A 27,929-nucleotide genomic window follows, 5' to 3' on the forward strand; every position below is an offset into this window, starting at 1 on the left:
GCCAAAAACAGTGCTCAAGACTTTTCATCCATAACCATAGGCGGTGCTGCACCATCCCAAGTTTGCTCAATCTCGAGATTTTAGCCCGATCGGCCCTCTTCACGATTAATCTCGAGATTCAAGAAACCCTGTCTCCACCATCGCAAGAAGAGCGATTCCTGCTCAAGCGAGGCATCGATGCATTATGGTCTGACGCCGTGAATAAAAAATCCTGAGTGCGTCTGCACCTGCGAATTAGCGCGATAATTCGTAAAATAGCGCGCTATTTTGCGAATAATCCCAAGTTGACTTGGGATTGCAATCTCGAGATTAATCATACGAACTAGCGCGATAATTGCGTCTCCATTGCAAATAATCTCGAGATTGTTCAGATCGGGATAATTTGTCGGATCAGAAATAGCGCACTAATTTGAAAACTTGGGATGGTGCAGACGGCCCTTATGTTTCTCTCTCATTCTATATGAGATTAAAAACCTCAGTTAAACATCAGATTTCTGTGGGGGGATCAGATTGTAAGTTCAACTGATTAATCCTCCTTCTTTCCTGCACTTGCAATCTATCATTTGGTAAATATATATTTTTTTCAATCTGCAATAGCAAAGGTGTGCACACTATATGGGAAAAAGTTGTCAACCAATACCAGAATAATAGGCCTCTCATGATATTGAATGTGGGTTCTGAATGAATATACTGTGAAATGCACAGATTCTTTTACTTTACCCAAGTGTTGGATGTTTTAAGTAATTAACAAACATTAATTCACAAAGTTGCCTTCTTTCACACATCAATTACACATTATTATTATCATTATCGTTATTATCGTTAAAATAAAGATACCCCTCCCAGAACCTTTGCATTATCTTACATGTCAAGCATTATCAACATTAGTCGAGAGTCGATACAGTAGTATAGTATCAATGTGCTTACAATGAAGCATTTTTTGTCAAGTCGTCAAACAGGCATCATTTATTAACTCTCTTAGAAAAAAAAAGAATCTGCACTAAATGACATTTTGTCTTTTAAAATCGTTTAAACAGCTGCAAAATCTTATTTAGTATTAACCTCTTTCGCACGATACACGAGTCATCAGGATATTAACCTAATGTGTAAAATGTACATCATTGAACACCATTCCATAGAAAAACATGTCTATATTGCCTTCACTACTTCAGCCTGCTATGGTATTGCTGTTAAGTACCCCTAACTACATGTAGGTCAAAACAAGTTTATACAACACAAAATAGCAATCACACAACTTTCAATATGACAACATTGGTTACAATCTTGTCAAAAATTCAGCGTAAGAGAAAGACATTGGTTATGTGGAATATCTAATACTAACATCTGATTGACGTTTGAATACTTGGTCAATATGACATTGTTCAAAGCTTAATGCAATGACTAACGGGGCTGGTTTCACAAACAAACTCACGATTGTTGTAACTACGCCAGAATGGTTATCAAACTACCATGGTAACAGGGCCTTGCAGCCACTCAAACTTTGGGTTTCTGTTTGTAGCTACGATTTTGGTAGAGTTACCATAATTGTCATGAAACCGACCCTTGGGGACTGTTTCATAAAGAGTTATGTAACTTTGCAATTACAGCAACTACCATGGTAACAGGGCTCAACAGCCAATCACAATCAAGGTTTCCATTGTGGTTATAATTTGGGTAAAGTTGACATAATTGCCATGAAACATCTCCTTCATCTGGCTGGTTCCCATTGAATTAACACACGAATCATCCAGTAAAAACAGTCAATGCATTGAGGCCACCGAACACCTTACGACTGGTCTACGATCCCATTTTGGAACAAATCGCATTTTGCTCATTTTCTGAAAATGTGATTAAGAATATCTGTTTATTTGAGGTTCAAATTAACTAAAAGAATACTAATATAACAATTTTGGTTAATTGCAAGCCTTTGATTTGGAGTAAAGGCCGAATTAGTTTCAATCTTAGCCAATCGTATGACTGTTATGATGTCATCACGACTAGATATTGAATTCGATTTGATTCTAATAGGGATGATGGTATAGTCACAGGTTTGAACATAGGTATTCGTACGAGGATTTTAGAATGTCACACAGTAAGAAATTCTTTGTTTCAATATTAGCATCGAATTCTACTATGTTTTATTCCAAAATCGGGTCGCAGATCAATCGTAAGGTGTGCCATGGCCGTGCTTTACCACATCACACCTGAGGTGGGATAGAGCTAACATTCAAATACCTACTTTCTGTTGTTTTAAGTATTCATCAAAGCGCAAGTATCATTCTTGTTTTGGAACATACTTCCATCCTGATTAGGATGTTATAATTCAGAAATCACAAAGTTACACAATATCTTTGCATAATAATGCTGGTTGCAAGTCATGGAAATGTTTGTGTGGATACAAAAATGAAAAAAAAAAGTGAAAACTATTCTTCAAAATAGTATTTCAAGCAAAATATCTTTAAAGGAGAATTATCATTCAGTTTTCAAAGGATGTTTAAAGGGGTAATTAAACTTTTAAACCACAAGATGAGAAATCAATGAAAGTTTGTTGTCAAAATAAAAGATTCAGGGAAATTCATTGCACTTGGTCTCTAACTTTTGTTCCTTTTTTCATTTTGTTCTTATTGGCTATATCAACACTTGTTGGTCATGAAAAGAGCCTGATTTAAAACTCGATGATATTTGCATATTTTGTGAATATCTATGAGAAATATTTGAATGTCCTTAATATCATAAGTGAAATTTCCTTAAAGAAGAAAGGTCTTGGAAAGCTGGTTGTGGTTAAGTTTTTTAAGTAAAAGAGACAAAACCTCAATACCTCAAAGTATCACCAAAAGTCATGGAAATATCAATTTTTCCTTTTCCCTAAAAACCCCAGAGTACCAAAATGTGGCATCATAAAAAACAACAGATTTTGCACTTCATAGTTTTGATATCAGATTTCATAGGAGTGTGATGAAAAACACCCGGACTAAATTTGGTAGGAATTGGTTAAACAGGCCTGAGATACGACCACATGGATACATACTAAACCCCTGAATACATAATGTAATTAACCTGATTGAAGTCAATGTATTGATGGCCTGGATCTCCGCTATGAAAAAAAAAATGAAATGCAAAAATAAACTTTGACATCACCACTTTGGTACTCTATAAACTCCATATTCAATATTTTAAAGCCAAAATACATCAAAAGATATGTAACTGCATTTCTTCAAAGTGCATTACTACTTTTGCAATAATCGATAGCAACAAAGGGAAAGTTTTATTTTTTTTACTTTATTTTTAAACTTCATCCAATAGATTTATCAAAAAAAAACTTGAATTCCATGCATCTTTTGAATTGCATTATCTGAAGTAGATTAGGTAGGAAGTACTACATCACGTAAAAAGCATAAGTACATCATTATACAGCTTTCTTTGGGATCATGGATATGAAAGAGATAGGGACTATTAAACGGTTCCTGGATCTTAAACGAGTACAAACCCTGCTTTACCAAACACAGCTGATAGTGGCGGGTCTTCATTAGAACGACGGTATCAGCTTCGATCGGGAATACCTTTGCTGCGGCAACCGTTTCTTCTCCTCCTCCAGTGACTTCTTAAACCAGACTTCCTCCAGATGCCATTGCCGCGCTACCATCAGGAACATGATGCCGCTTGCAATGCAGAGTCCTAAAGAAGCCCAGCTTAGGTAGAAGGACCAAGAATAGTCTAGGGCATAGTCTTCGGGGAACGGTGGCAGGACACTTGGTCTCTCGTTGATTTCATATTGGTGGCTGGCAATGACTAGGAGTAGTGATGTCAGGCCCATCAAGGCTGAATGGTGTGAAAAGAACAAAAATTGGTTTAGAGAAAGGAACGAGTACCCAAAGAGAAAAAGATAATGAAATCTTCAAAGACTGTCCAGGGCCCTGTCTTACAAAGAGTTACGATTGATCCCGTCAATCGTAACTATGGAAAGCCAGCATAGTCAACATATAAAATACATGTTTGTTCAAAAAAAATTCTAGATATAAAAGTATATCCATAAATTCATTGATTTCTTGACAATTTGGTGTGTTCTCCTCTGTTTACAAAGAAATTCTGCAAATTTTCTGTAGAAAAAATTATGACACGGATGGATATCCATAGAGTTACGATTGATTGGATCAATCATAACTCCTTGTAAGACGGGGCCCAGTGCTGACAATCACTGGACAGTCATTCTTTCTTGAGCAGGAATGGTACGTTTGAATCAAATGTTTGAGCAAAGATTACCAGGAGGGCTCTTCATGAAATGACTTGTGGGCTGTGTTATCCAACGGTTACCATAGTAACAGTCAGACAACTGTGCTTTTCAGTCAATTACAACCAAGAATAGGTCTCTGGTCTAACACCTTGTCAGATGATACACGTTAATGAAATACTCTCGTTATGTTTGTATTGTAGAAAAGGAAGGAAAAATTCAAGTCACATATATCACACACACATACACACACATTACAATCTATAGAAGATATGGACACACTGATGTACAAAAAAATGAATTTAAATTCATAAACATATATGAGCACGAATCATCGTGACGTCTCAGAACTACTATTGTTCTGTGTGTGTGAGGGTGGGGGTGGGTGTGTATGTGGCGGTGTGTGAGGGGACATTTCATACCTTTCTCATTGGAGATTTGGGAGCACATGATTACCATCATACCTGCAAAATACCTCAATCAAAGGTGGTTATATCAATTTTTTGTTGTGTGTGTGAGTGTGGGTGGAGGATTAGTGTGTGTGTGTGTAGATGTAGATGTGTTCAATTTCATACAGTAGTATGCTTTTCACACTGCACATATTTTCCTTAACCCCGGGAAATTGGTGGGGCTAAGGGGGAGGGGGGGGCCTTAGCCCCACCAATTTCCCAAGGCTAAGCTTAGCCCACTTCGGTTTCACACTACGTTTTAGCAAAGTGGTCTTAGTCATGAACTAGTAGTTGTAACTCTCGCCGTTCAATCAAAGGGTCGTGGGTTCGAATCCTAACCATGGCGTGTTTTCCTTCAGCAAGAATTTTATCCGCACTGTGCTGCACTTGACCCAGGTGAGGTGAATGGGTATCCGGCAGCATTCATTCCTTGCATGAACCGAGCGCTGGTGATGGTAGACTGAGCTTAGGCCGGGGTAATAATAGCAGCGCTTTGTTTCCCCAGGCAAAAAAACGCTTTATAAATCCAGCTATTATTATTATCAAAGTGGGCATGATAAATAATACAGTACTATCTGGCCCTGCAAAAAAGCAAAGTTAGCCGGCTTGTTGCGGTACTAGAAAATTGCGGTGCTAAGAGATGCAGTGTGAAACAAAACCAGGTTAAGGAAAAGTGGGGCTAAGTATTAGCCAATCACAAAAGTCAAAATTGCACGTTACCAGTAATCACGCTCTGTGTGGCAAAATCATCAATATTCATGAGCAAAGCAAATAGTACGGGGTAAAGAAAGAGAAGGTGAACCACGGCCCCCCCCCAAAAAAAAAAAGAATAATAATGTAGTATGGGGTTAAGGATAGTCCGGGGTTAAGGATAGTATGGGATTAAGGAAATGCAGTGTGAAAAGCATAAAGGAAGAATGCACAATCACCAAAATATCTCCCAGAGGATAGAAACAGACATATTTTGAATTTTTTGTGGTCTCTATAACACATCAGTATCATGCACACAAGTTCAGGTTTATTTTCTAATTCAAAACAAAGTGCAAAGATAAACACTGCCTGAGCAGTGAGCACCTGACCCAGTTTAACCGATCATGGCCTGGCACACAATTATAGATGTGTTCATTCTCATAGAAAGTACGTGCAATCATCATTTATCTCTCATTAGATGGAAATTGGCACATTCCTTGATTTTAAGTTTTTCATTTCCTAAATTCCTGTAAGACCTTAATTTATTCCACACAATTTCTTATCTATTTCTTTGATTCAAAACAAGGTGCATAGATAAACTCTGCCTGAGTCATCTGACCCAATTTACCTGGTCATGACGGGTGCACATGTGTAAAAGATTTCTCCAATCTGACAAAAACTGACATATTCCTCAATTCTAAATTTTAGATTCTTAAAATCTCTGTAACACATTCATATCTTGCACACAATATGATATCATTTTCTGATTAAAAACAAAGAGCCTGTTCAGACCGGCAGAGATAGCGCGATCTAGCTCGCGCTAGATCGCGCTATCTCTGCGGTGTGGAAGGTACAACGTCGTTTCGGTCCGCCCAACAGCGAGCCACGGCGAGCCAAAATGGCGTGCCACTGGAGCACCTCTTGGGGGTGGTCCACGAGAGATAGCGCGGTCTAGCGCGCGCTAGATCGCGCTATCTCTGCCGGTGTGAACCCGAGCTACGATAGCACGCCGGAAGTCATCTACACGCGGGGAATTTTATACTCATTCTATTTTGGTGCGATCTGAATCTGAATCGGTACAACTCAACACTCCTAATTTTATGGAGTAAAACGCGTCGGAACATTGTGAAAATAGAAATATAGTAAGTAATGCGTCATGGCAACAGGACCTCTCAAAAAAAGGGGGTGCTACGATAGACCGCACTATCTCACTGCGGTGTGAATCCGGCGAATGCCAATGGGCGGACCGTGGATCGCGCTACGATAGCGCGATCCACGGTCCGCCCACGGTCCCCCCTTAATGCCAATGGGCGGACCGTGGATCGCGCTACGATAGCGCGATCCACGGTCCGCCCACGGTCCCCCCTTGCGGAGCCTCAAAGAGCACATGTAGATCAACAATGCTTATGTCACCCGACCCACTAAAATCACCCGGTCATGGCCCGGTAATTCTGTTCAGATGATAACCTTCACCCTCCTGTGGGAGAGATTACACGGGATTATAATTGAGTGGAACGTTAAGCTTGTATAGGCTGACCAAACAAATCACAGTCCAAACAAGTTATGCTGTCATTGACAGATGTATGTCACACATGCCTCAGCCTAATGACAGGGATTTGAAGATGCAGAATGGGTCCACTCTCTGCGATGCAAATACAGCGGCGGATCCAGTGGGGGAGGGGGGGCACGAGGGACACGTACTCCCCCTGTATTGTAAGAATCATCCACAGGGGGCGCGGAAGCGGGGCGGGGGGGGGGGGTCTCCAGTCCTCATTTTTTCCAAAACCATGTATAAAAACATTAAAAGAATTACCATCTGATTGTGTCAGCCCCCCCCCCCCTCGCCACTTTCAAAACCGTTCTGCGGCCCCTGATCCAATTAACACATATCAATATCTATAGGTAAATCTAAAGATCTTGTCATCTGCTCCACCTCTATTTTCAAACTTTGCTCTTTGCATCCCCTTTATTTCAAAATACTATATCTGCCATTGAAACACATCATACACTCATTCAGAGTATGACATATCTGTTAGTACAACAAAGTATCACCAGAAACATTTTATTTTCAATTTCATTTTTTTTGGCAATCTTGTTTTTTAGCATGTGTTGGAATTTTTTTTAAAGATGTTTTTGATAACCATAAAATTTTCACGAAGAAGCACAAATGTCAGAGTAGTCCATCATCACTTATTTGAGTAGAACCAAGATTATTGCCTACTTCTGATACTGAAACTGCAAAGTACCTGAAACATGACAATTTATTTTTCTTGTTAGTAGGGTTTAAAATAAATTAGTTGAAAAAATGACTCTATGAATGAGTTAGCTGGGTGTAACTGTTATGTTAGTCACATTTAACTTCTCTCTCTCATCACATTTAAATAGAACAATGACTGGAATAAAGTAAGAAATGTGACTAAACATTCACATCCAGTTTAACACTTATCAAGTCTTTAAAAAAATTTTTTTTAGTGTACCGGTTATATGTTGGATACCTTCTTATGTGGGATTAAATCTTACGATACTTGCTCCATTGCAGACTTCTGAAATTTTTCTTAAATTAAAACATGGTTTCCAGTAGTATCAATGGTTTGAATTACAAGACTGTGAGTTTAATGTGACATTTCATTTCATTTCCTTGACAAGTCTAAATAAGGGCAATTCCATAGAATATGTACGTCCGACCCCCATGTTTGTGGGACCTTCATGAAATTTTCTGTCTCTGATTTCTGGTTCTTTTGACAGTCTGTAATGCTCTCAAATGATCATGACTTGGTTAGTTTATGAAGTAAAGAAAAACGTGAGAAAAATGGGGGTCGGATGTACAAAAAGGTCGATTATTTTACGGAATTGCCCATAAACTTTGTATATCATACCCCACACCCTGTCTCCAGCCGCTACCCCCCTCCCTTTTCCTCTTCTGTTCTTCCGAGTGATCCTGCATCAATATCTGGTTTGGCTTTAACTTGTAAAGGCTATCTATAACAAGACAACCCATCAGAATGTCATTAACCTTGGGGGCCAATCAACGATAACTACATGTCATGAGTAGAGTAGCTCATCTTGTCAAAGTTTAACCTACAAGATAGGGTCATTATATCATGTACATAACAAAAATGCACTGGTGTTATTAATTTATCAAAGGCACATGTAAAATATTAGAATACTGTGATCTAGGATAGATTACTTGTGGATAGATGGCATGTAAATACCATTATTATACTACTTCTACTACTACTACTACTACTACTACTACTTCACTACTACTACTACTACTACTACTACTACTACTACTACTTCTACTACTACTACTACTACTACTACTACTACTACTTCTACTACTACTACTACTACTACTACTACTACTACTACTACTACTACTACTACTACTACTACTACTTCTACTACTACTACTACTACTACTACTACTACTGCTGCTGCAGTTGCTGCTACTACTACATGTACTAGTACTACTACTAATTATAATAATAATAACGTAAAGTGCCGCTTTTATACGGAATATATTCAGCTTCTCTGGCTAACGAGACCAGTTTGTTTTGAGACCCTTTTGTTTTTTACGTAATTTTACAAAGCAGTAATTTTACAGTAGATACGGTATATGTATTCAATCTCAGTCTGAAGATAATATAGCAATGAAGAGATTCCTACATCATTTGGCAGCTATTCCACCATAGTTTGGAAACGGCAAGGACCAGGGTTGTAGTTGAGGCCCTGCCTCAAGATTTATCTTGATTTATCTGTATTATTTTGTATGCTGTGATACACATGACAGGTCTTACAAATGGTTTTGATTGATCCAATCACCATAAACTATATGGAAATCCAACAATGTCACATTTTTTTCTCCAGGAAATTTGCATGATGCCCTTTGTAAGTACAGAGAAGCACACTGAATTTTCAAGAAAACAGTGTATGCATGAATTATACATCATATTTAAAAGATACTTTGAACAAACATGCAGTTTAGATGTAGACATTGCTGGCTTTCCATAGTTGAGGTTGATTGGATCAAGCACAACTCTTCGTAAGACGGGGCCCAGATCAAATGGAAATGCAGCTGGTGGATTAAGATATTTCAGTGAAATCAACTTAACGAACAACATCGCAGAATCTTTCCAACACCCTAATATAAAATGAACTACAGGACATCATCTTCTAAATTTTCTCCACATTTCACACACTCGTCCCTATATATCATCCACTAGGCGGACTCTTCTGTACAAGTATTCATTTGACATATGAGTGACAAGAGAGGAATAGGTCTCACTTGACAAGTGCTCTACTTATGTCTGTGTCTTGTAAAGGTGCCAATATGACTGCAACCAGTGTAAATTTGGCCTGGGTTTTAAAGGTAAAAGAAAGTAGTTGCAGCAAACAATTATTTCATGAGAAAGTCTTTTAAATCCAGGTTAATTGTCACCATATATCTAGATCTGGTACATTAGTGTAAACTTATCTTTGTGAAATCATGAAATCTAAGCTGAAAACCGATAACTCTGATGATCACTAACACAGAAAAGCATATATGGGACAGTGTATTAATATTGCGTGAAAAATACCAGACATATTGATGGAATTCCGTGCTTATTTTGCTAATTTCTCAGCAATTACATATTTTCTTCCAGAGCCATTTGGAACGTAAATTCAATTCAATTTTTCATTTACATTCTCAATAAAAAAACATGAAAAACATACATAAGATACATAAGTAAAACATTGTCACAACATAAAAAAACATATTTATGAGAATGAGGGGCCAACAAAAAAGAGGAGATACACCTGTAGCCTTATTAAATGTTGACCCAAAATCTAAGACAAGAATGATAAATATTCCAAAAACAGATAACATAAATACATTAACACTTGGGTGGCAATTTCATTGGATTTTTTAAAACTCAATTTGAGGTCTAGATATAACTGGTATTTATCTTTAAGGTATTAGATTATGTACGTTATTCTTAAATGCGCTCAGTGGTGTAAATTTGATACAATTAGAAAGTACTTAAACAATTGAACCAATAAATGGATGAATGAGAGATTGCATGTAAATGTATTAATGAATGAATGAATGAATAGCCTATATAAATGAGTATACAGGTTTACATCTGTACAATATATTTGGATATCTATTTTCCTTAAACAAAGGAAGTGCTGTTTACATTCCAGCTAGGGTCTAGAACAGTATTTATCTATCCTAAATTCCACATTTCAAATGAAATTATCAATTAAGTTTACAAGCTATTTGAGTTAGTGTGAGGAGAACTTCATTTTTCAATTGATGCTGAATGTTAAGAATTTTGCTGAAAATTGTATATTTTTTGTCTTAAAAAGACAATAATACTAGATTGTGTTTTGTCTGCCCAAATCCTGTCAGCAAGGTGATATTTACAAGGAATGTTGAATCTATTATCAACACATGTGCATAATTATGTCATGTACACATCGTGTGCATTCATCATACATTGTCTGCGCTATCAATTGAGTGGCGGTGGCTGACGAGGCCTGCACTGCCAGCATGCATGCAGCGATGACCAAGCAAGCAAGCAAGGTTCCCCCAAATCACCTGCCTGCTCCCTACTGCTAGTGGTAATACACCCACAGCGGGAAGAAACAATGCTCTCCTACACAGACACACATGCAGAAGCACACACACACACACTCGCTGGCACCCACACTGTCAAAAGCACACACTCATTTCAGCTAGATGCATCAGTCTAGCTGGTGCACATCCAAGCACTCGATTTACTTTTATCACTGTGAATTCCTGTAGCTATGGTGATGGGCTGTCCATGGGTTATGAGACCATTCCACAGTTGGTAATCCTTCAATTTGGAATGTGAACAAAAAGTGCCTGCCCTTTCTCTGTTTTACTTTCACTGATCTTACTTACATATTCCAAACAATACAAATTGCTAAGTACGTTGATATGAAATTTTTCAATATCATGGGCAATTATCAAGTATTCTGAATAAAAAAATAATTTCCTAAACAACATGAAGTTGGAGGTAACATACACAAAATTTCCTAGTTTTAACTCAGAACTATCATTTATAAATGTGTCTTCTCATTTCAAGCATTTAATGATGATTAATAAAACTGTCACCCATTATTAACAGTATTTTCGTTTAGAGAAATTTATTCATCTACTATATAAACACATGAAGAATTATGATTAAAGTACTGTATGATAATCTCTTTAAAGAATCAAGTCCTCGATCTTGACTAATAAATTGAAAATGCAGTCATTTTGATGAGAAACAGAATATTGCCTCCCTTCATAATAATAATAATAACATATTATTATTCCACTTTCACACAAACTAGTACATCACAATGTCTCCAATAACTTTATAGACATATTATTACCCAGGTCATCGGATCCTGGCTTGCCCTCATACCATGTATGTACTTTCTCCACTCCCTGGTGAACAGTCCAATGAGAGTTTTCCAAACCCAATTGCTAGGCATACTACATGGGCTTTCGCATCTTATCAGGTACCCATTTCATACCTCGGTGGAAAGCGGTAAATGTGGATTGATGCCTTTATTGCTTCACAAAACCGTTGATATCTTATAAGTAAATGACTATGACTTTGAATCTATTCTTTTCTATTCTAAAAGTAACCAAAGGTAGAATTTAGTCAGCCTACCATTTGTTTCACCCTCACAGAACCCTGTACATTTCTAAGCTCTCCACTTAGACATTTTATCCTTTTTATTTAACATTCAAAAGAAATATCAACATGACTTAACACCCCTGTAGGTATTTAAGACCAGGAGATACAAGCTGGAGAAATCTCGGAGAAGGCTAACCTGTTACGACAGGAGAATACATGTAGAAGTCCACGCCGTCATGCACACGTATGCATACATGTACCGTGCATGTCAGGCTCACTTAATGAACCCGACTAGCACAGCCGTGGATTTACAAAGAGGATTGCAAACATGAATATCAGAGCCAAGGCTATACTCAGTCCATTTCTAGAATATTTGAAGTTGAAATGCATGATTGGTATGACTTGTACATTTCAGAATGAGATGCCCCCATGACAAGTGTTCTGATTATAACATCTCTCGAGGCATAGGGTGGGGTTATGGTTAGGATCAGGGTTGCATTATGGTTGCATTATGATTGGAGTCAACATAATATAGGGATGGGGTGATAACAAATGAAATATAGTATTTATGTTTGGATAACGTAGACTTAATATTTGATTTTATGTACAGATGAAGGCGATCTTTGCCACATCCATGGACCTATGAAGAGATGATCCATTAAGCCCCCATCACACTTATTCCGAATCAAGCAGAATTGGCCTGAATGAAAGGACTATTGTTTGACCACCAGTTGGTCATTTAAATCTACTTCGAACACCGTTCAAAAATATCCCTCGAATGTTTTGAACATGACCAATACCTTTGGGACGGCCAAAAGAAATGACAAAAATATTTCGAATGCAGTCAGAATGCAGTCAGGATATTTAAAATGCCCCTAGAATGTCCAAGAACGTAGCACGAATTATCAATCTGACTCCATTGCGGTTCATTTTGACTAGTGTATGATGATACACCTGGTCAATTTACTGAATTTCAACTCCAGTTTGGTGAATTCATAAGTTCCTCCCAAATTTTTTTAGATTTTTTGAATATTTTTTTCTTTCCAGCTTCTGCTTGATTCCTGCTGATTCCGAATAAGTGTGATGGGGGCTTTAATGTGAGCTTTTCTCTGATCCGATGACAGTCACTGTCACCTGGTTATGTGCATCTTAATAAAAATGTACAGATGTTGTTACAATAGCCATGACTATAACAAGGTGTATCTGATCACCTAAAGACAAAACAGTTTCCCTGGTCTAGATTTTTGTTGGCTGATACCCCGTTTCAGCATACGTGTGCCTTTCAATCAACATGCTTCATTTCTGGAGCAGCAAACTTGAGAAGAAGACGATTTTTGTGATATAACATTTGATAGTATTTGATCCGCTCACACATAAGAACCTCAATAACATTGAGAGATACACGATCGATACATGTTATGTGCCACGTATATCTGGAATACTATAGAGAAACTTGGGAAAATTGAATTTCAAATGGCAAACAATCACAAAATTGCCTCTATATTAAAATATACTGACATTTTCCCAAATAAAACAGATGGAACTAAGATTACCAAAGGTAACCAAGAACTGCACATCAATTTTCCATGACTTCAGTGATTCATTATCAACTGCACATACAACCTGTGAAACATAAATGACCAATCATGAACAGCTTTAGGCCCTTCTCACTGTGACTATCATAGGACCAAAGTAGACTAGTATGAAGTTATTCAGATTACAATAACAGTCACCTGTTAGTGAATTAATTGTCTAAGCGATGAATGTCCATCTCTTCAAAGGTCCGTGCCACATCCAACCTAATAAAATCAGAACAGTCTTGTTATTTATGAATAGATAAGTTTTAACAAAACTGAAAGACTCTGACTCTGAGAAATTCACAAACAAGCAAAATGATTTTGATTTTCTCATTAGGCACTCTTTCCATTCATAGAAATATGTTTTAAGTATCAGAGTAGGCCTTCTATAGGGAATATTTTCCTGGTATCGAATTGCAATTTGCTCCACATTTTTGAAAGACTGCTATGCATAAAGTCTTTTGTATAGTATAGTTTTACATGGGACTGTACATATACCTTAGTTGAGAGCTTTTCTCCTATGACCAAAATGCTATTCTAATTTGTAAAGCAAAATTATTCCCCGTTATATATGTTTGTCTTAAATCCAGTGATGATGTATTATGTTACATTTGGTTCAAGAACTACATGAAAACAGGATAGTTAACACTGAAAATGAAAAGGTGTAAATATATTTCCTAAATACTGTGATGTTATATGTTATTTCAGGATAACAGATATTAGTCACAGACACCATCGGAAAGTCGTGTATTTATAATTTAGTTTGTCATAATCCCAATTTCCAGCTTAATTTCTATTTGAACACAAATTTATGTAATTTAGTATTTTTATCATAAAAAACCCTGAGATATTTCTAGAATGATCAGCACTGACTACCGCATAGTTTTATACAAACGAACACCAATATCACATTCATACTGAAGTTGAACTCCCGATTCAACCCTCTCAACAGATAGAAACGAAAGCTATGCAATGAATCTATGCATTCCGCAATCTTCCCACACAAGAGTGGAATACATGCCACTCTTTCTGGGAATTACCAATGCACACCACATAAACTGCACATAGTTCCGTGCAGAGGATTTTCCCCTTCTCTTTCTCGATGTGACATAGCACATGACTGTGTACATGCATATGTCTGCGCTCTATGGTTGTATGCGAAACATGAATCAGATTGCATTGAATAAATAAACAGAGCAATCTCAAAATTAGCATCGTTCTGAGGCGGTGCTTAGCCAGTAGGAGAGGCCTTAGGGAGCAAATGAAGCATGACAGACACACAATATTGCTGCTTTAGTCTATTTTCCTTTGAAAGCCATTGATTAGATCATTTAGGCCTATATACACGTTGGTACAATACATGATCATTTTAATATTTTATGTAGATCTAATTTCTCAATCCTACATTGTATGATGAATGATGCTGATGATAATGGGTTCTTGTATAGGGCTGGTATCTGCCTCTGCTGGGCGCTCATGGCGCTTGCTCAAAAATAGGTAATGTCTCACAAATTTCAATGTATGACAGCAAATTTTAAAAAATTCTTCTAAAAATTCAAAGGTGAAATGTTCTGAATAAAAAAAGAATATCAAGATAACTTGTCTGTGATGTTGGAATTGCCCACTTAAAATTCTAAAATTTCATTTAAATTGCAGTGATCTAGAGTTCCACCTCGAGATTATCCAGTTAGAGTATTAAAGTCTGGGAGGGATTGGGAGCAGTCTATGTGATTTCAGGGCCCTGTCGTACAAAGAGTTACGATTGATCTGATCAACCTCAACTATATGAAAATCCATCAATGTCATGATTTTTTCTACAGGAATCAAGCACTTTGTCCTTTGTAAACAAAGAGAAGCACTCTGCATTTTCAAGAAAACAATGGATGTGATGTATATTCCTAATATACATCACATCCATAAAATTATTTGAACAAACATACACTTTAGATGTTGACGTTGCTGGTATTTCCTTAGTTGTGGTGATTGGATCAATCGCAACTTTTTGTAAGATGGGGCAAAGTTTTCATGTACTACCAAGCTTCACATTGGGTTTCTTGACACATCAATCAACTTGTGGTGCTGTTTGGTGTAAATAAAGCACCAAACCAGTCATTTTACTCCAGTGTTAGTTCAACACCTACTTTATGGGTGTTAATTACAACACCTTTGGTTGTTACCTTTACACTCTCTGGCATTAAATCTCCAGGGTGTAGGTTTAACACCTCAGGTTGTGGTCCTCTCAGAAATATGCCTTTTGAGACAACTACACATATTCATAACGCAGAGAATAAGTTAGCCAATGATTTCATTCGTATAGAGAAAATAAAATGTCTTTGAGAGGAAAGTATACATGTTTTGTTACTTGGTAAACATAACTACTGAAGTATGAACTGATGTATTGAGTAGTAAATTAGCATGCTCTCATTCAGGTGGGCCTACAAGAAACATCACAATACTGCTCAGAATGTTTATGGGTTAGGAACCTGCCAGGGGCCTGTTGCATAAAACTTTTTACCTGAGAAAACTCTGGTAAAAACTGAAAACTAAGGTTAGTCTGATTTCTGCCATTGACTTTAACACAGGGCAAAAACTACGGTAAAAACAACCTGATGTGAGTACATGGAGTCGAGCATTTGAGATGGCTTCTGGTTCATATCTCCTTTAAGATTGTCTTTTTGTTTAATATCTTACCAAAACCAAAAGATACAAAGACGTTAATACTGGTGTACCTCAAGGTTCAATTTTAGGTCCCCTTTTTTCCTTAATTTATGTTAATGATCTGTACAAAGCCTCGACATTCTTTAGATTTGTCCTATTTGCGGATGACACTAATTTAATTGCTTCTCACTAGAACTAAAACACACTTATTGATACTACAAACCATGAGTTATTGAAAGTGGTTGAGTAGTTTAATGCAAACAAAATGATTATCAACTACTCGAAAACAAAAGTTTAAGAACCAACCTGAGTTACATAATGTGACAGCAGTTAATATAAATATATACATATTTTCATGCTTATAATACCCGATCCTCTCAGAAATTCCACCATTTTGAAGCAAAAAACCAACTTAGCTTGAATTCTATTCGTCACAGTGGCCCCTGTGTTTGGAATGTGATTAATTCTGATATTCTGCATAGATCTACCCGTAAATTATCAACATTTAAGTACAAATCTACTTTGCTAGCAGTATATATGTACGGTAAATTGTACTTTTCTACAACTTGTTCATTGAACTGTACGTGTTTGTGTGTTTTGTGTATATGTCTCTCTGCCTTGCCTTTAATATTCTATGTAGTTTTTAATGTATATTTTAATTTCTCATGTTTATTATTACCTTTCTTAGTAGTGTGTGTTTTTGTGAATTTAGGTACATGCCGTACATGTGTAAGTTATTTCATTCTCCCCTTCCTCACTCTTCACTCTTTCTTCTCTAGGCTCTCCTCTCCTGTCTGCACTTTCATCTTTTCGATATACCTTAAATAGCTCTGCCGTTTTTCTTGATTCTATTCCTTAAACTTCCGCCCTCTACACTTTCTTCTCTCCTATTCTGTTTGCTTACATGATGTATACGTATGTATTCTTATGTATCTTTGCATTGTATATATGTCTCACAGGTGATCTATGTCTTACAAGCTGTGCTTTTTAATAGATCACCGCAGTTCTACATTTTAAGTATTGTTAATACATTGTTACTTCATTGATGACATGTATAATGTTTTGTAGAATTGAAATAAAAACACACGCATGTCAGATTTCATGTCGGCTACAACAGTAACTATCGGCTCATTGTTGATCGTCTTATCATTCTGATTTCAGCTCCTACAGGATTTTCTGTGGTATGGTATGGTGTCCTCAAGGGGGAAAGAGGAAGTTAATAATAGAGGGCCAATGAGAAGGTCAGACAGAATGCCAAACACCTCTTGGCAGAGCCCTATGACATTGAATGATTGGTTCATCATAGACAAAGGTACTACAGGGAACTCTATTACATTAAATAATAATTCAGCCATATCATCAGGTTCGCCTTGAATGATGTGGGCCAAGTACGACGTCGTTGAATCAATCTTTAAGTTTTGAGATACGGTACGAATGAAGTCCTTTAATACTTGAATGATGTGGGCCAAGTACAATGTCAAGTCAATCTCTAAGTTTCAGGTTTGATATCTACTCTTACTTGAATGATGGAGGCCAACATTATAGTGAAGTAAATCTTTAAGTTTGGGGTGAGGTAATTTATACCTGAATGATGTGGGTCAAGTATGATGTTGAATCAAGCTTTAAGTTTTGAGAAAAGGTAAAATTGAAAAGTCCTTTTACTTGAGTGATGTGGGCCAAGTACAATGCCAAATTTTTGAAGTTTGAGATATGGTAAAACTGAAGTTGATTGAATGAAATGGGTCAAGTACGATGTCAAATCAGTCTTCAAGTTTTGAGATAAGGACAAAGGTAAAACTCAGAAGTCCTTATAATCAGATTACTTCATAGTGTGTCGAGTGAGATCACCAGAAAGGAGATCTACCAAAAAAGGGAGGTGTTTAAATTGAAGTTCCTCATCATCATTTCCATCATCATCATCATCTCCATCATCATCTTCATTTTCACCATCATATTCGTTTTTCTTCATAATTATTATAGCAAGACTTTGTTTGTTTTTCTTCCTTTAAAAGTTGAAATTTAAATAAATCATAGTCGTCCATTCTGCTCAAAATATGAATATTATTAATATACGTTCCGGTTTCTCATATTTTCAAGCATTTTTCCTTACAATGGCAATCCATCTTCTGCAAATGATTTTATGTTCAATGATATATGTATGTCTGATTTATTGTCAAAATGTCTTAAATATTATATTCACATGTATGTTATCATATTACATTGTTATGTAGAAGTAAAATAGATTAATAAAATAAAATCAAATCAAATCAAGTTCCTGTCAAGCTACATGTTTTGTTGCATCTACTACAGTTTTAATCATTAAAAGTTGATTAAGGATAATGAGAAGTGAACGATTATCATTTTTTACGATCTGTAGTAGATGTGGAACCATTAGCTGGCCCGATGCAGTGGCAGATCAAGGGGGGGGGGCATTTCAGGTCCATGCTCCCCCCCCCCCCCCTTTGAGAGTCATAGTCAATATTTTAAATGTAAGTACGTCATTCATACACAAGTGTGCCCCCCCCCCTCCCTTGAGAGTTGCAGCAGATATTTCTAATGGGAATATGTCTTTCATACACAACCGAGGACTTTTTTTTTGCTTGTCAAATTTTCCTGGGGATCCCCCTTGGTCCAATGATATACTGGAGATAATTCCTTATCAATAACAGAAAACATGAATCAATCAACATATGATAGCTCAGTGGCAAATCCCCCCCCCCTCCCCCCTTGGGAAATCCTGGATTCGCTCCTGTGATAGCTCCTTATTGAGAACAAAAACATGCACAGATACATGTACATTTACAACTTTGTATCATTCACTGGGGGAGGGATGGGTGGTGGGACATTTCAAAAACTGGTCTCGGGTCTTATCCCATAACAATGATCTAAAAAGGAGTTCAGTCTCTGTAATCAACAATTCTATTTACACTAATCTACACCAAATATTAACTGATTATATAGTAGATTTTAATTACATGTAGCATCCCCATTTAATTTGCATGATCAAAATTTTTACATAAGCCTGTGCAACAGTTTACATGCATGTGCAATAGCATATATGGATATTGTTGTGATTATCAGTATCGTTCATGCAGCCCAGTAAAAAATGCATGCATAGCTCTCAACCAATCAGATTGCAACGATTTTCTCATCCATTCTCTTATATTGTCTGAATTAATATTCCTCTTTATATGTTTGTCATTTTGCCTCCGACGAAGATTCTGCTAGGATCGAAAGCTTAGGCCCCTTTTTGACTTTCGAATTAATATTTTGATAGAATGATGGTAATGGATCTAGAGTATTTGTGCAGAACATACTCTTCAAACCAAATGGCTCAATAATAATGATAAATATCAATCATTCCATATCAAAATAGGCACTTGACTCCAATTGCCTTGTTCATTGTAATGTATTTTAGAATACTGTTAACATATCAACTTGATGCTGATCAACGACTAGGTCCATTGACCTACCGTCATTGACCAACTCCATTGCCTTCAACAAAAATTTCAAGTTCTAAGTATGAAATCTTTCTACCAAGATATATCATGTAAAAATGGAATCTCATTCTGTTGAGTTATTTTCAATGAGGGGCAATATTTATGAGATGGTTCCAGACAATTCATACAGCACATAAAATTATCGAGAATCCTTTAAAACCATCAAAGACAGTTCTGCAATGCAACTAGATGTACATTGTCCCATTTAATACACAGATTGTTGATTTTCAGTAAAATGAACATTCTTTGTTGTTGCAGTATTTGGTTCTGAATCATTCAAATGTGGTAACAATTTTGTTATGATAAAAACTTATACTTGACATGTTAATAATAATAAAATGTATCTGATGAAACGATCTCAATTCATGTACCATAAAGTCAATAAAAACTCACTTCTTTACATGTCATTTTGAAATCATGGAATTCATAATGTAAATGGGACAATAATATGTATATGGAAAATGAGTGTATAAACAAATAGACTCTATCTTGTTCAAGGTGAGAATGACATCGTTCATTAAGGCCTCGTTCATCCAAAATGCTCTAGAAACCAACCGAGCATCACGCACCAAGGACGCGCTCTTAAGAACGCACCGATCCGCAACTCCACTTTGGCTCACGGTGAGAAAAGGTTAACGCTAATTAAGGAGGTACTTTCTGTGCTGGCATAGACACAATACTGCCGGTGCTAATGACAGAGGCAAACACACGGCCTGCTTAATTGATGCAAGACGCACTTGTCAATGGCACTTCTTGTTTGTTCAAATTATTGGCGATTTCTTGCCAACATGCAGGTGAACAATGCTGAGGATGATGAGTGTGCGTTTATTATTAATCGGCCCGTAAGGTCGGAAGTCATCAGGTTCTAACTTTCACCCTGCATCGGGAACATTGCATGTGTGTATAATGGCCTTCCTTTATATAGTGAATCAGATCTGCTGGAGGCATTTTTTAGTTGGATGGGCAATTTACATCAATTCATACTCAAAAGAGTCATAACTAAAAAGGATCTCAATTCAAAGCTATGTATTGTACTTTAAAACATCTCAAGTATTTGAACATCTTTTTGCATATATATTGAGAATAGAATAATTCAGCCAGGAAAACTTCAGAGTTATCAGAGGGCAAATTAGGAAATTTGATTGAGACTAAGAGAAACAAAACAAAAAACAAAGAAAGACAGAAAATAAAAAGATAAAAAGACAAGAGGGATGAGATAGATAGAGAGAGAGATAGAATAGGGGAAGTGGCTTGATAACAAACACCTTTCCAATCAGGGTAGCAAAATATAATTCTGAACTTCTAATTGGTGGTTATTTTACTCTTCTAAACCTTCCCTTTGAATTTTCAGGTACAAAGTCTACACTGTCAAATAAATGGTACAAGCTGCACTGGGATCAGTGCTCAGTTGGAATATATTTCTCATCAAATAAATATTGACCTACCTCCCATTTACAACTGGTAAACTTGCCAATCTGAGCAAGGAATTTTGGAGCAGGGCACCATTAACAAGGCGATTGAACAGACTAGAACAAGAAAGAGACGAGCATATTTCGATTGTTTTTCAGCTCGGGAAAGCAGTCAGGTAAACGTGAATCTTAATACACGCTGCCCATTAGCTTTGATCCATCCCAATTTATGGCATGCATACTGAGGCCTGTGCAACAGCATACCTGCGTCATGAATTCTTGGATATTTCTTCGGAGAGATCCCCGGCATCATTGCTCGAGTCGGACTTGCCCTGTCATTTGTGAAAGGGCATGCAGGCTTTCGTCATATTGAAATGAATATAACTATACAACTTTGGTTATTGCTGTGGGTTTCGCATAGTCTCTCAATACCCAACATGCATTTTTCAAAATATCAAGTATGTACACATAGAGTTTGAATGTGGCCAAATGGTGATTTTCTGAGAAAAATCTTTGGAATTTATTAAAATATTGTGTACAATTCAAAGATTGATTTTTGAGAAGGGATAACTAAAGGAAAGCCAGTACATGCATACTGCAGCACTGCATTACTGAAGGTCTCATACTGTATGCTATCTTTAATATATGTCAGAGAGCAAACATTACATACGAAGGCTTGCATAACTTTTGATCTTAATAATGTCTCATCTAACTCAGAAGAGTATGTCAGGTGTGTGCCTATGGCTCGATTTTTGTTAAACAACATGCCGTCATGCATATTCTGCAGATGTTGTACAGAGGTACTATGAGGAATATGCATTAGTGTAGGTATTTGCTTACTGGGCTAATAAACCAGCCATCCATTACCTCTAATTCCTCTGCTTTGAATAGGAAGGTTCACAAGGTCGATGGACTCTGCGCCTATTTTTGATTAGCAACATACAGTATATAGGCCAAATGTATACAATATAAATGTATAGCCCTAGAGAAGGTAATAGGGATCAAAGGCAGTATTGATGTGTAGGACAGCGTGCACAGAGGCATGATTTGTACAAACAAACAGATAAAACTAAATACTATAAAAAACTAAGTTTTGAAAAATCTTGCACATTATGCATGCTGTGTGTTCATAAAATATTATAATTTCTTTGATATTTTGTACGTTTTTATTAATACTTTTTCATACTTAACAATTACAGGTGCCGCTATGATAATCAATGTCACAAAAATGGTCAGATCAATGAATATTTATTGATCCGACCATTTTTGTGAAATTGATTATCATGATGTAAAAGTACATATGAGCAGCAAGAAATTCATGCCATAATTTATCAATGTCCAATAGCCTCAGTATGAGGTGTCAGCAAAGTAAATTACACAAGTTTACAGTTCATTACATCTATACAGTCACTAGTTGATCAGACATTGCAATAGGGACTTTACATAATTGATAGGCTTTGGAAATGGTGCTACATACATATAGGGCAATTAACTAATTAGTAGTAGAGAAATGCCCTACTGTAATGTTAACTACATACAAAGAATCTACAATTAAACACAGTATATACTCTATAGGGCTGTGAATGCTTTTAAAATTTGGGGCCAATTATATCTAGATGTATCAGAGCACATATTGTAAAGAACAGCATACAAACATTTTACTATCATAAAAAAAATATTGTACTGTATATTGCTGTAGATGAAGATTTGAATTGTAAGTGATGCCAAAAACATAATTCATAAAGAACATTTTGTGTTAAGTATTCTAGTTCAGATTCAGATTCACTGATGTCCATAGTGAGTATTTCATTATCTAGGAATTCATATTGTCCACACATTTTTTAACAAAACCACGAATGTGACAAAAAATTAATCTGGTAGTCATCACAAAAAATGACATTATTTGGGATTAGGAAGAAAGGGGACCAAAAGCTTTAAATTTGTGAAAACCACGTTTGTACTGGTGGCATGATGCAAAAGACAACATGAAAAGTGTTTGATCTTGCTTCTCAAATCTTAATTTATTCTCATTGTTGTCCCTATGTATACATGTAGGCAATCTACTCCAATCATGGCTGATCAAGACCCTCCCCTTGTAACCACATCCTGGTTGTCTCAGCACCTGGACACCAAGAAGAAACCCTTGATTGTCCTTGATGTTACCTGGAACCCACGTGGCAAATCAGGCAACAACTTTCACCAAGAACAGCATATTCCTGGAAGCCTCTACTTCAATCTTGAGGAATGCAAAGACCATGAATCACCCTTCAAGTTCACCCTTCCAAGTCCAAATGACTTTGATAAGTATGTCTCCAATTTAGGAATTTCAAATCAAACACATGTCGTGATCTATGAGAATGATCCTCGCTACAAGGCAAAGACTTCTGAAAGAGTGTGGTGGATGTTCAGGTATTTTGGACATGACAAGGTATCGGTTTTGGATGGCGGTCTTGAACAATGGGTCAAGGATGGCTTTTCTGTGACTGCGGACAGAACAGAGGATCCTGTCAAAGCCACGTTCAAGTCTACAGTACAGAGGCATCTGCTAAAGACTTATGATGAAGTTCTTGAAGATCTGAAGGAAGGGTCGGCTCAGCTTGTGGACACTCGACCATCACACTGGTTTGATGGTTCTAAGCCTAGCTTGTGGCCAGGTAAGAAATTAAGAATGTGTTTTAGAAATTATATATTCTACAATAATGTTATTCTTTTGCAATTTCTTACTCACTACATCACTAGAAAAGTGGCAAAGTATATTGTTTTGTGCTTTTATAGCAATATAGTGAGTTAAAGAATGCTGAAGGGTACTGTACAAGGAAGTCCATGAATTCTTCACCAGACACAAGCATGTATTAGCAACATGAAGTAATCATTTCTCCTGATTTTTTTTCATTAGATCTCAGGCTCGGAACCATCCACAGGGCAAAACACCTTACTTTTGAAGACTGCATGGCAAAAGATTCCACCAGATTCAGAACTGCTGCTGAACTGCGAGAAGTCTTTGCATCAGCTGACATCGACCTCTCCAAGCCTGTGACTACGACCTGTAATGTGGGAGTAACTGCTTGTATCGTAGCAATGGCTGCTTTCCTCCAAGGGAAGGAGGATGTGGCAATTTTCGATGGGTCTTGGGACGAGTTCTCCCAGAGAGCACCCGATGATCTTCTCGGTATTAACACTTACAATAAACAGTAACTGATATGAGGCTTCATGGTTATTAGCCATTCGAGACCTACAATGTATGCCTGATATCAAATTCAGCCTAATGTCTATAAAAACTGAGCAGTATTAATACTGAAATAGCATTGTGTTCCAAGGGTTAATCCATACAAGATAATCTTCTTGATCTTGGGATTATTAGCCCATAAACCCTAACGCTGCAGACACTCCCAACAAATCCAACTCTAAACCGACCAATGATAATCCATTCAAAATAACAAAAAAAGCTTTGATTGGTCCGGAGTGGGCTTCTTAGGCGTGCCTGTGGCATATAAGACCGGGCAACTGATTCAGCCTCTGAGACATTTCGGTGATTAACTCATTACGCAAGAAGCTCTCGCCATGATGGTTCACGACTTTTTCGTTAGAATCAAGCACTTCTTTCGAGACTACATTTGTGGTGCCCTTGGATGTGTTGTCAAAGTCACGCATGAAGTTCATTATTTTGAAGATGGTACAATAATATGACATACCTCTCAAATAAAGATAGATCGCAACATCTCTGTGAAAAAGCAATTATGTTGTCTTTTTTTTCTGTGAAATATTTCATCGCAAGGTTGTTTTTTTAATAGTTGGGTAAATACCCACGTGGTTCTTATAAATTCAAGTACACTTTGATCTAGACCATGCTGAACAACATGAGCAGGCATCCCGTTGAATGTGTGCCTGACACTGTAAATTGCATATCTGAGGGATTTATGTGCATGCATTGGTACCAATTTACTACAGTGCCATGTTAAAGAATTAAATGTTCAGAAACATATATTCATTTCCCTGTGCACAGCCATACCATGCTCTGTCTATCAGACCTAGGTCCGTGTACACGTGGAGAGCATTTCATGAAACAAATAAGTTAGTGATTTTCACTAGGAGGTGTACGAGCTACAGTAAACCCTCGGATCTGATTGGCTCGGGACAAAAGAGTCAGTGAAAACCACACTTTGTTTCAAGACATACTTTCCTCAGCATCATACCAAGCTATGTGCATCCAAGGTTCAGTCATGCACAATACAGACGAAAGGCAGTGCTGCACCAGCCCGAGTTGGCTCAATCTCGAGATTTGAGCCCGATCAGCCCTCTTCGCGATTAATCTTGAGATTCAAGAAACCCCATCTCCACCATCGCAAGAAGAGCGATTGCTGCTCGAGTAAGGCATCGATGCGATATGGTCTGGCGCCGTGCATAAATAATCCCGAGTGCGTTTGCGCCTGCGAATTAGCGGGATTATTCTTAAAATAGCACGCCATTTTGCAAATAATCCCAATTTAATATGGGATTGCAATCTCGAGATTAATCTAGCGAACTAGCGCGATAATTGCGTCTCCATTACAAATAATCTCAAGAGGTAGTGCCAGATTTGGGCCAGGTGCATGGGCCTACCAGAGGTCATGATAAGAAATTGTACATTCCGAGGTCAGTAACTGAGAAACGTAAGAATTCTTTTTACATAAGAATGAGGAAACCTTGGAATAGCCTAAGTAATGAATTAGTAAATGCACCCAGTGTCCACAGCTTCGAGAATGGACTGGATAAGTATTGGAAATGTGAACCTGTGAAGTACAAGTTTGACGCTGACCCACCAGGACATGATCCGGCCAACCTAAAGAGGAGACAGAATTTGGAACTGAATATAGAGTCTTAGACTGCGTTCAGAAGCATCCATAAGTATCCATAAGTAAGATTGTTCAGATCGTGATAATTTGCCGGATCAGAAATAGCGCGCTAATTTGTAAACTCAGGCTGGTGCAGAAGGCCCTGAAGATACTTTTATTGAGTTTTTCACTTTGCAACTAAGTCAAGACCACTTGACAAATCGTTTTATCATATATCACAGGTTATGATAAACATAAGTATTGATCTAGTGCCTTTGAATGATGACTCAATCATCGAATGTTGACTTGCCATCAGACACTTTCCAAAGAAATTTTGTTTTCAATTGGCTGTTGAGACCCGCCCTAATGTTACTGATAGAAACGCCTACCATTAATGGCAACACGATTCAAGCACGAGAGCCCTAGACAAATTCTCCATCAGCATTGTCCAACTGCCAGCAAACCAGACATCAATGGAACTTAAATCTTCCTGCCTACTTGTCATCATTCATTACGATTTACATCGTTTAGTTACAACGTTACAAGACATCCACCCAGACCACAACTACTTACATCCAAACATGAACATGGTGCCGCAATCTGTGAATAGGACGGTGATGACTGTCCACGCTGCTTGCCAGCTCGTTAACACACCACATAGCTGAAGACCCAGCATTACACATCCTAGACCAGCTGCTGATCGGTCCAAATCTTTAAAAAAAAATAATAATAATTATCATACAACAAAACATGACAGACATGTTTGCACTTATCATAAACTTAAGAAAGTAATTTCTTCTGTTTCATCAAGTGCAAAATCAAAGTGTTTAAAGATGCAATGGATTTTGACAAATTTAATCTCATAATGTTTAGTTATTTAATAGACAAATTATGAAATACATGTAAAAGCATTCAATGAAACATGAATTTGAAAAGTGATAAAGTAGATGAGTGAGAAAACCTGTTTTGTATTCAATAAAAAAACAAATTAATAATAAAATAAGCTCTCAACTGTCGAGAAGATCTCGTAATCTGTGTGTACCTGGGGAGTGTTTCATTGAGAGTTTTATCAGTGCTTTTAACTGACTAATTTTGCTGTCAGCCAATCAGATGCAAGTATTCCAGTAGCTTATAGTAAGTGAAATCACTGATTATTTGTTTCATGAAATGCTCATCTGATCATGTAAGATATCATTGCCCAATACTTACATTGTGTAGCCCCTTATTACCACTTGATCCATACGCTTTATTTTATACTGCTTTTCTTTAAAATGTCAATCCTTAAATTTGCATCTGATATTACTTTGTATTACGTTTGATTGAGAGTAAAATAAAAAATTAATAATAATAATTATACATTTACATGTATATTGCGCAATTTCTATATATATATACTCAACTGCGCATTACAATAATATTATTATTATTAGAATTTAATTGAATTGAAATGCAAGGTGTCAATACAATTAACAACCTCAGCTGAATTTCATAAAATGTGTAATAAAAAATCACAATACCTATTAACTACTGAAATAGAGGGATATGATTTGCTGACACCAACTGTGATATACATGTACAAACATGCATTTCATATCTATAATTGACAAACTTTTAATGAAATAGAACTGTAAGACGCGGTTTACACAATTTTCAGCTTTATTACATTAGAAATAAAACTACCCCACACCCTGATATATATTCTATCCTTCTTTCTCAATTAAAACATGTAATTCTGATTATAAATTACAGATATACTTACAGTATAATGTTCTGTGATAGCCCAAGCCAGGAAGATCAGGATTTGGTTTTTGTGTAAAATTATATGTTACACATTCGACTACAACTGCAAAAAAGACAGTTGGAGAAAGAAAAGCACCTATTATTATTCAATTCATGATGTGTGTGAATAGGCACATGTAATTGTGTCAGAAAGTGGAGAAAAAAATACATGCTCCATACTTGTACAAAG

The 27,929-nt window shown here is 37.0% G+C and overlaps 2 protein-coding genes across 3 annotated transcripts; one reads left to right on the forward strand and one right to left on the reverse strand.

Moving 5' to 3' along the window:
• Positions 1–499: 499 nt before the first annotated feature.
• LOC135155614 (transmembrane protein 178A-like) lies at positions 500–27,798 on the reverse strand. The gene is made up of 3 exons (XM_064105169.1): positions 27,720–27,798; positions 26,534–26,671; positions 500–3,819 (listed from the first exon to the last, which is right to left on the reverse strand). Exons 2-3 carry the CDS (start codon positions 26,634–26,636, stop codon positions 3,527–3,529), a joined length of 396 nt encoding a protein of 131 aa, XP_063961239.1. The 5' UTR covers positions 26,637–26,671; positions 27,720–27,798; the 3' UTR covers positions 500–3,526.
• LOC129269763 (thiosulfate sulfurtransferase-like) lies at positions 21,105–26,988 on the forward strand. 2 transcript variants are annotated; one of them, XM_054907260.2, is made up of 3 exons: positions 21,105–21,325; positions 23,205–23,803; positions 24,046–26,988. In XM_054907260.2, the coding sequence occupies exons 2-3, from the start codon at positions 23,221–23,223 to the stop codon at positions 24,342–24,344; spliced, it is 882 nt and encodes a 293-aa protein (XP_054763235.2). In that variant the 5' UTR covers positions 21,105–21,325; positions 23,205–23,220; the 3' UTR covers positions 24,345–26,988. The 2 variants fall into 2 exon arrangements, with proteins under 2 accessions (XP_054763235.2, XP_063961238.1); XM_064105168.1 differs by having other exon boundaries at positions 21,213–21,607; positions 24,046–26,976.
• Positions 27,799–27,929: the final 131 nt, after the last annotated feature.

The sequence above is a fragment of the Lytechinus pictus genome, chromosome 10, assembly GCF_037042905.1.
Source record: "Lytechinus pictus isolate F3 Inbred chromosome 10, Lp3.0, whole genome shotgun sequence".
Taxonomy (NCBI): Eukaryota; Metazoa; Echinodermata; class Echinoidea; order Temnopleuroida; family Toxopneustidae; genus Lytechinus; species Lytechinus pictus.

Coding starts and splice junctions, on each gene's coding strand:
- LOC135155614 (XM_064105169.1), bottom strand. CDS start 26,636: ATGCTGGGTCTTCAGCTATGTGGTGTGTTAACGAGCTGGCAAGCAGCG. Junction 3,820..26,533: donor CACCATGTTCATGTTTGGAT/GTAAGTAGTTGT, acceptor CACACCATTCAG/CCTTGATGGGCCTGACATCA.
- LOC129269763 (XM_054907260.2), top strand. CDS start 23,221: ATGGCTGATCAAGACCCTCCCCTTGTAACCACATCCTGGTTGTCTCAG. Junction 23,804..24,045: donor TAAGCCTAGCTTGTGGCCAG/GTAAGAAATTAA, acceptor TTTTTTCATTAG/ATCTCAGGCTCGGAACCATC.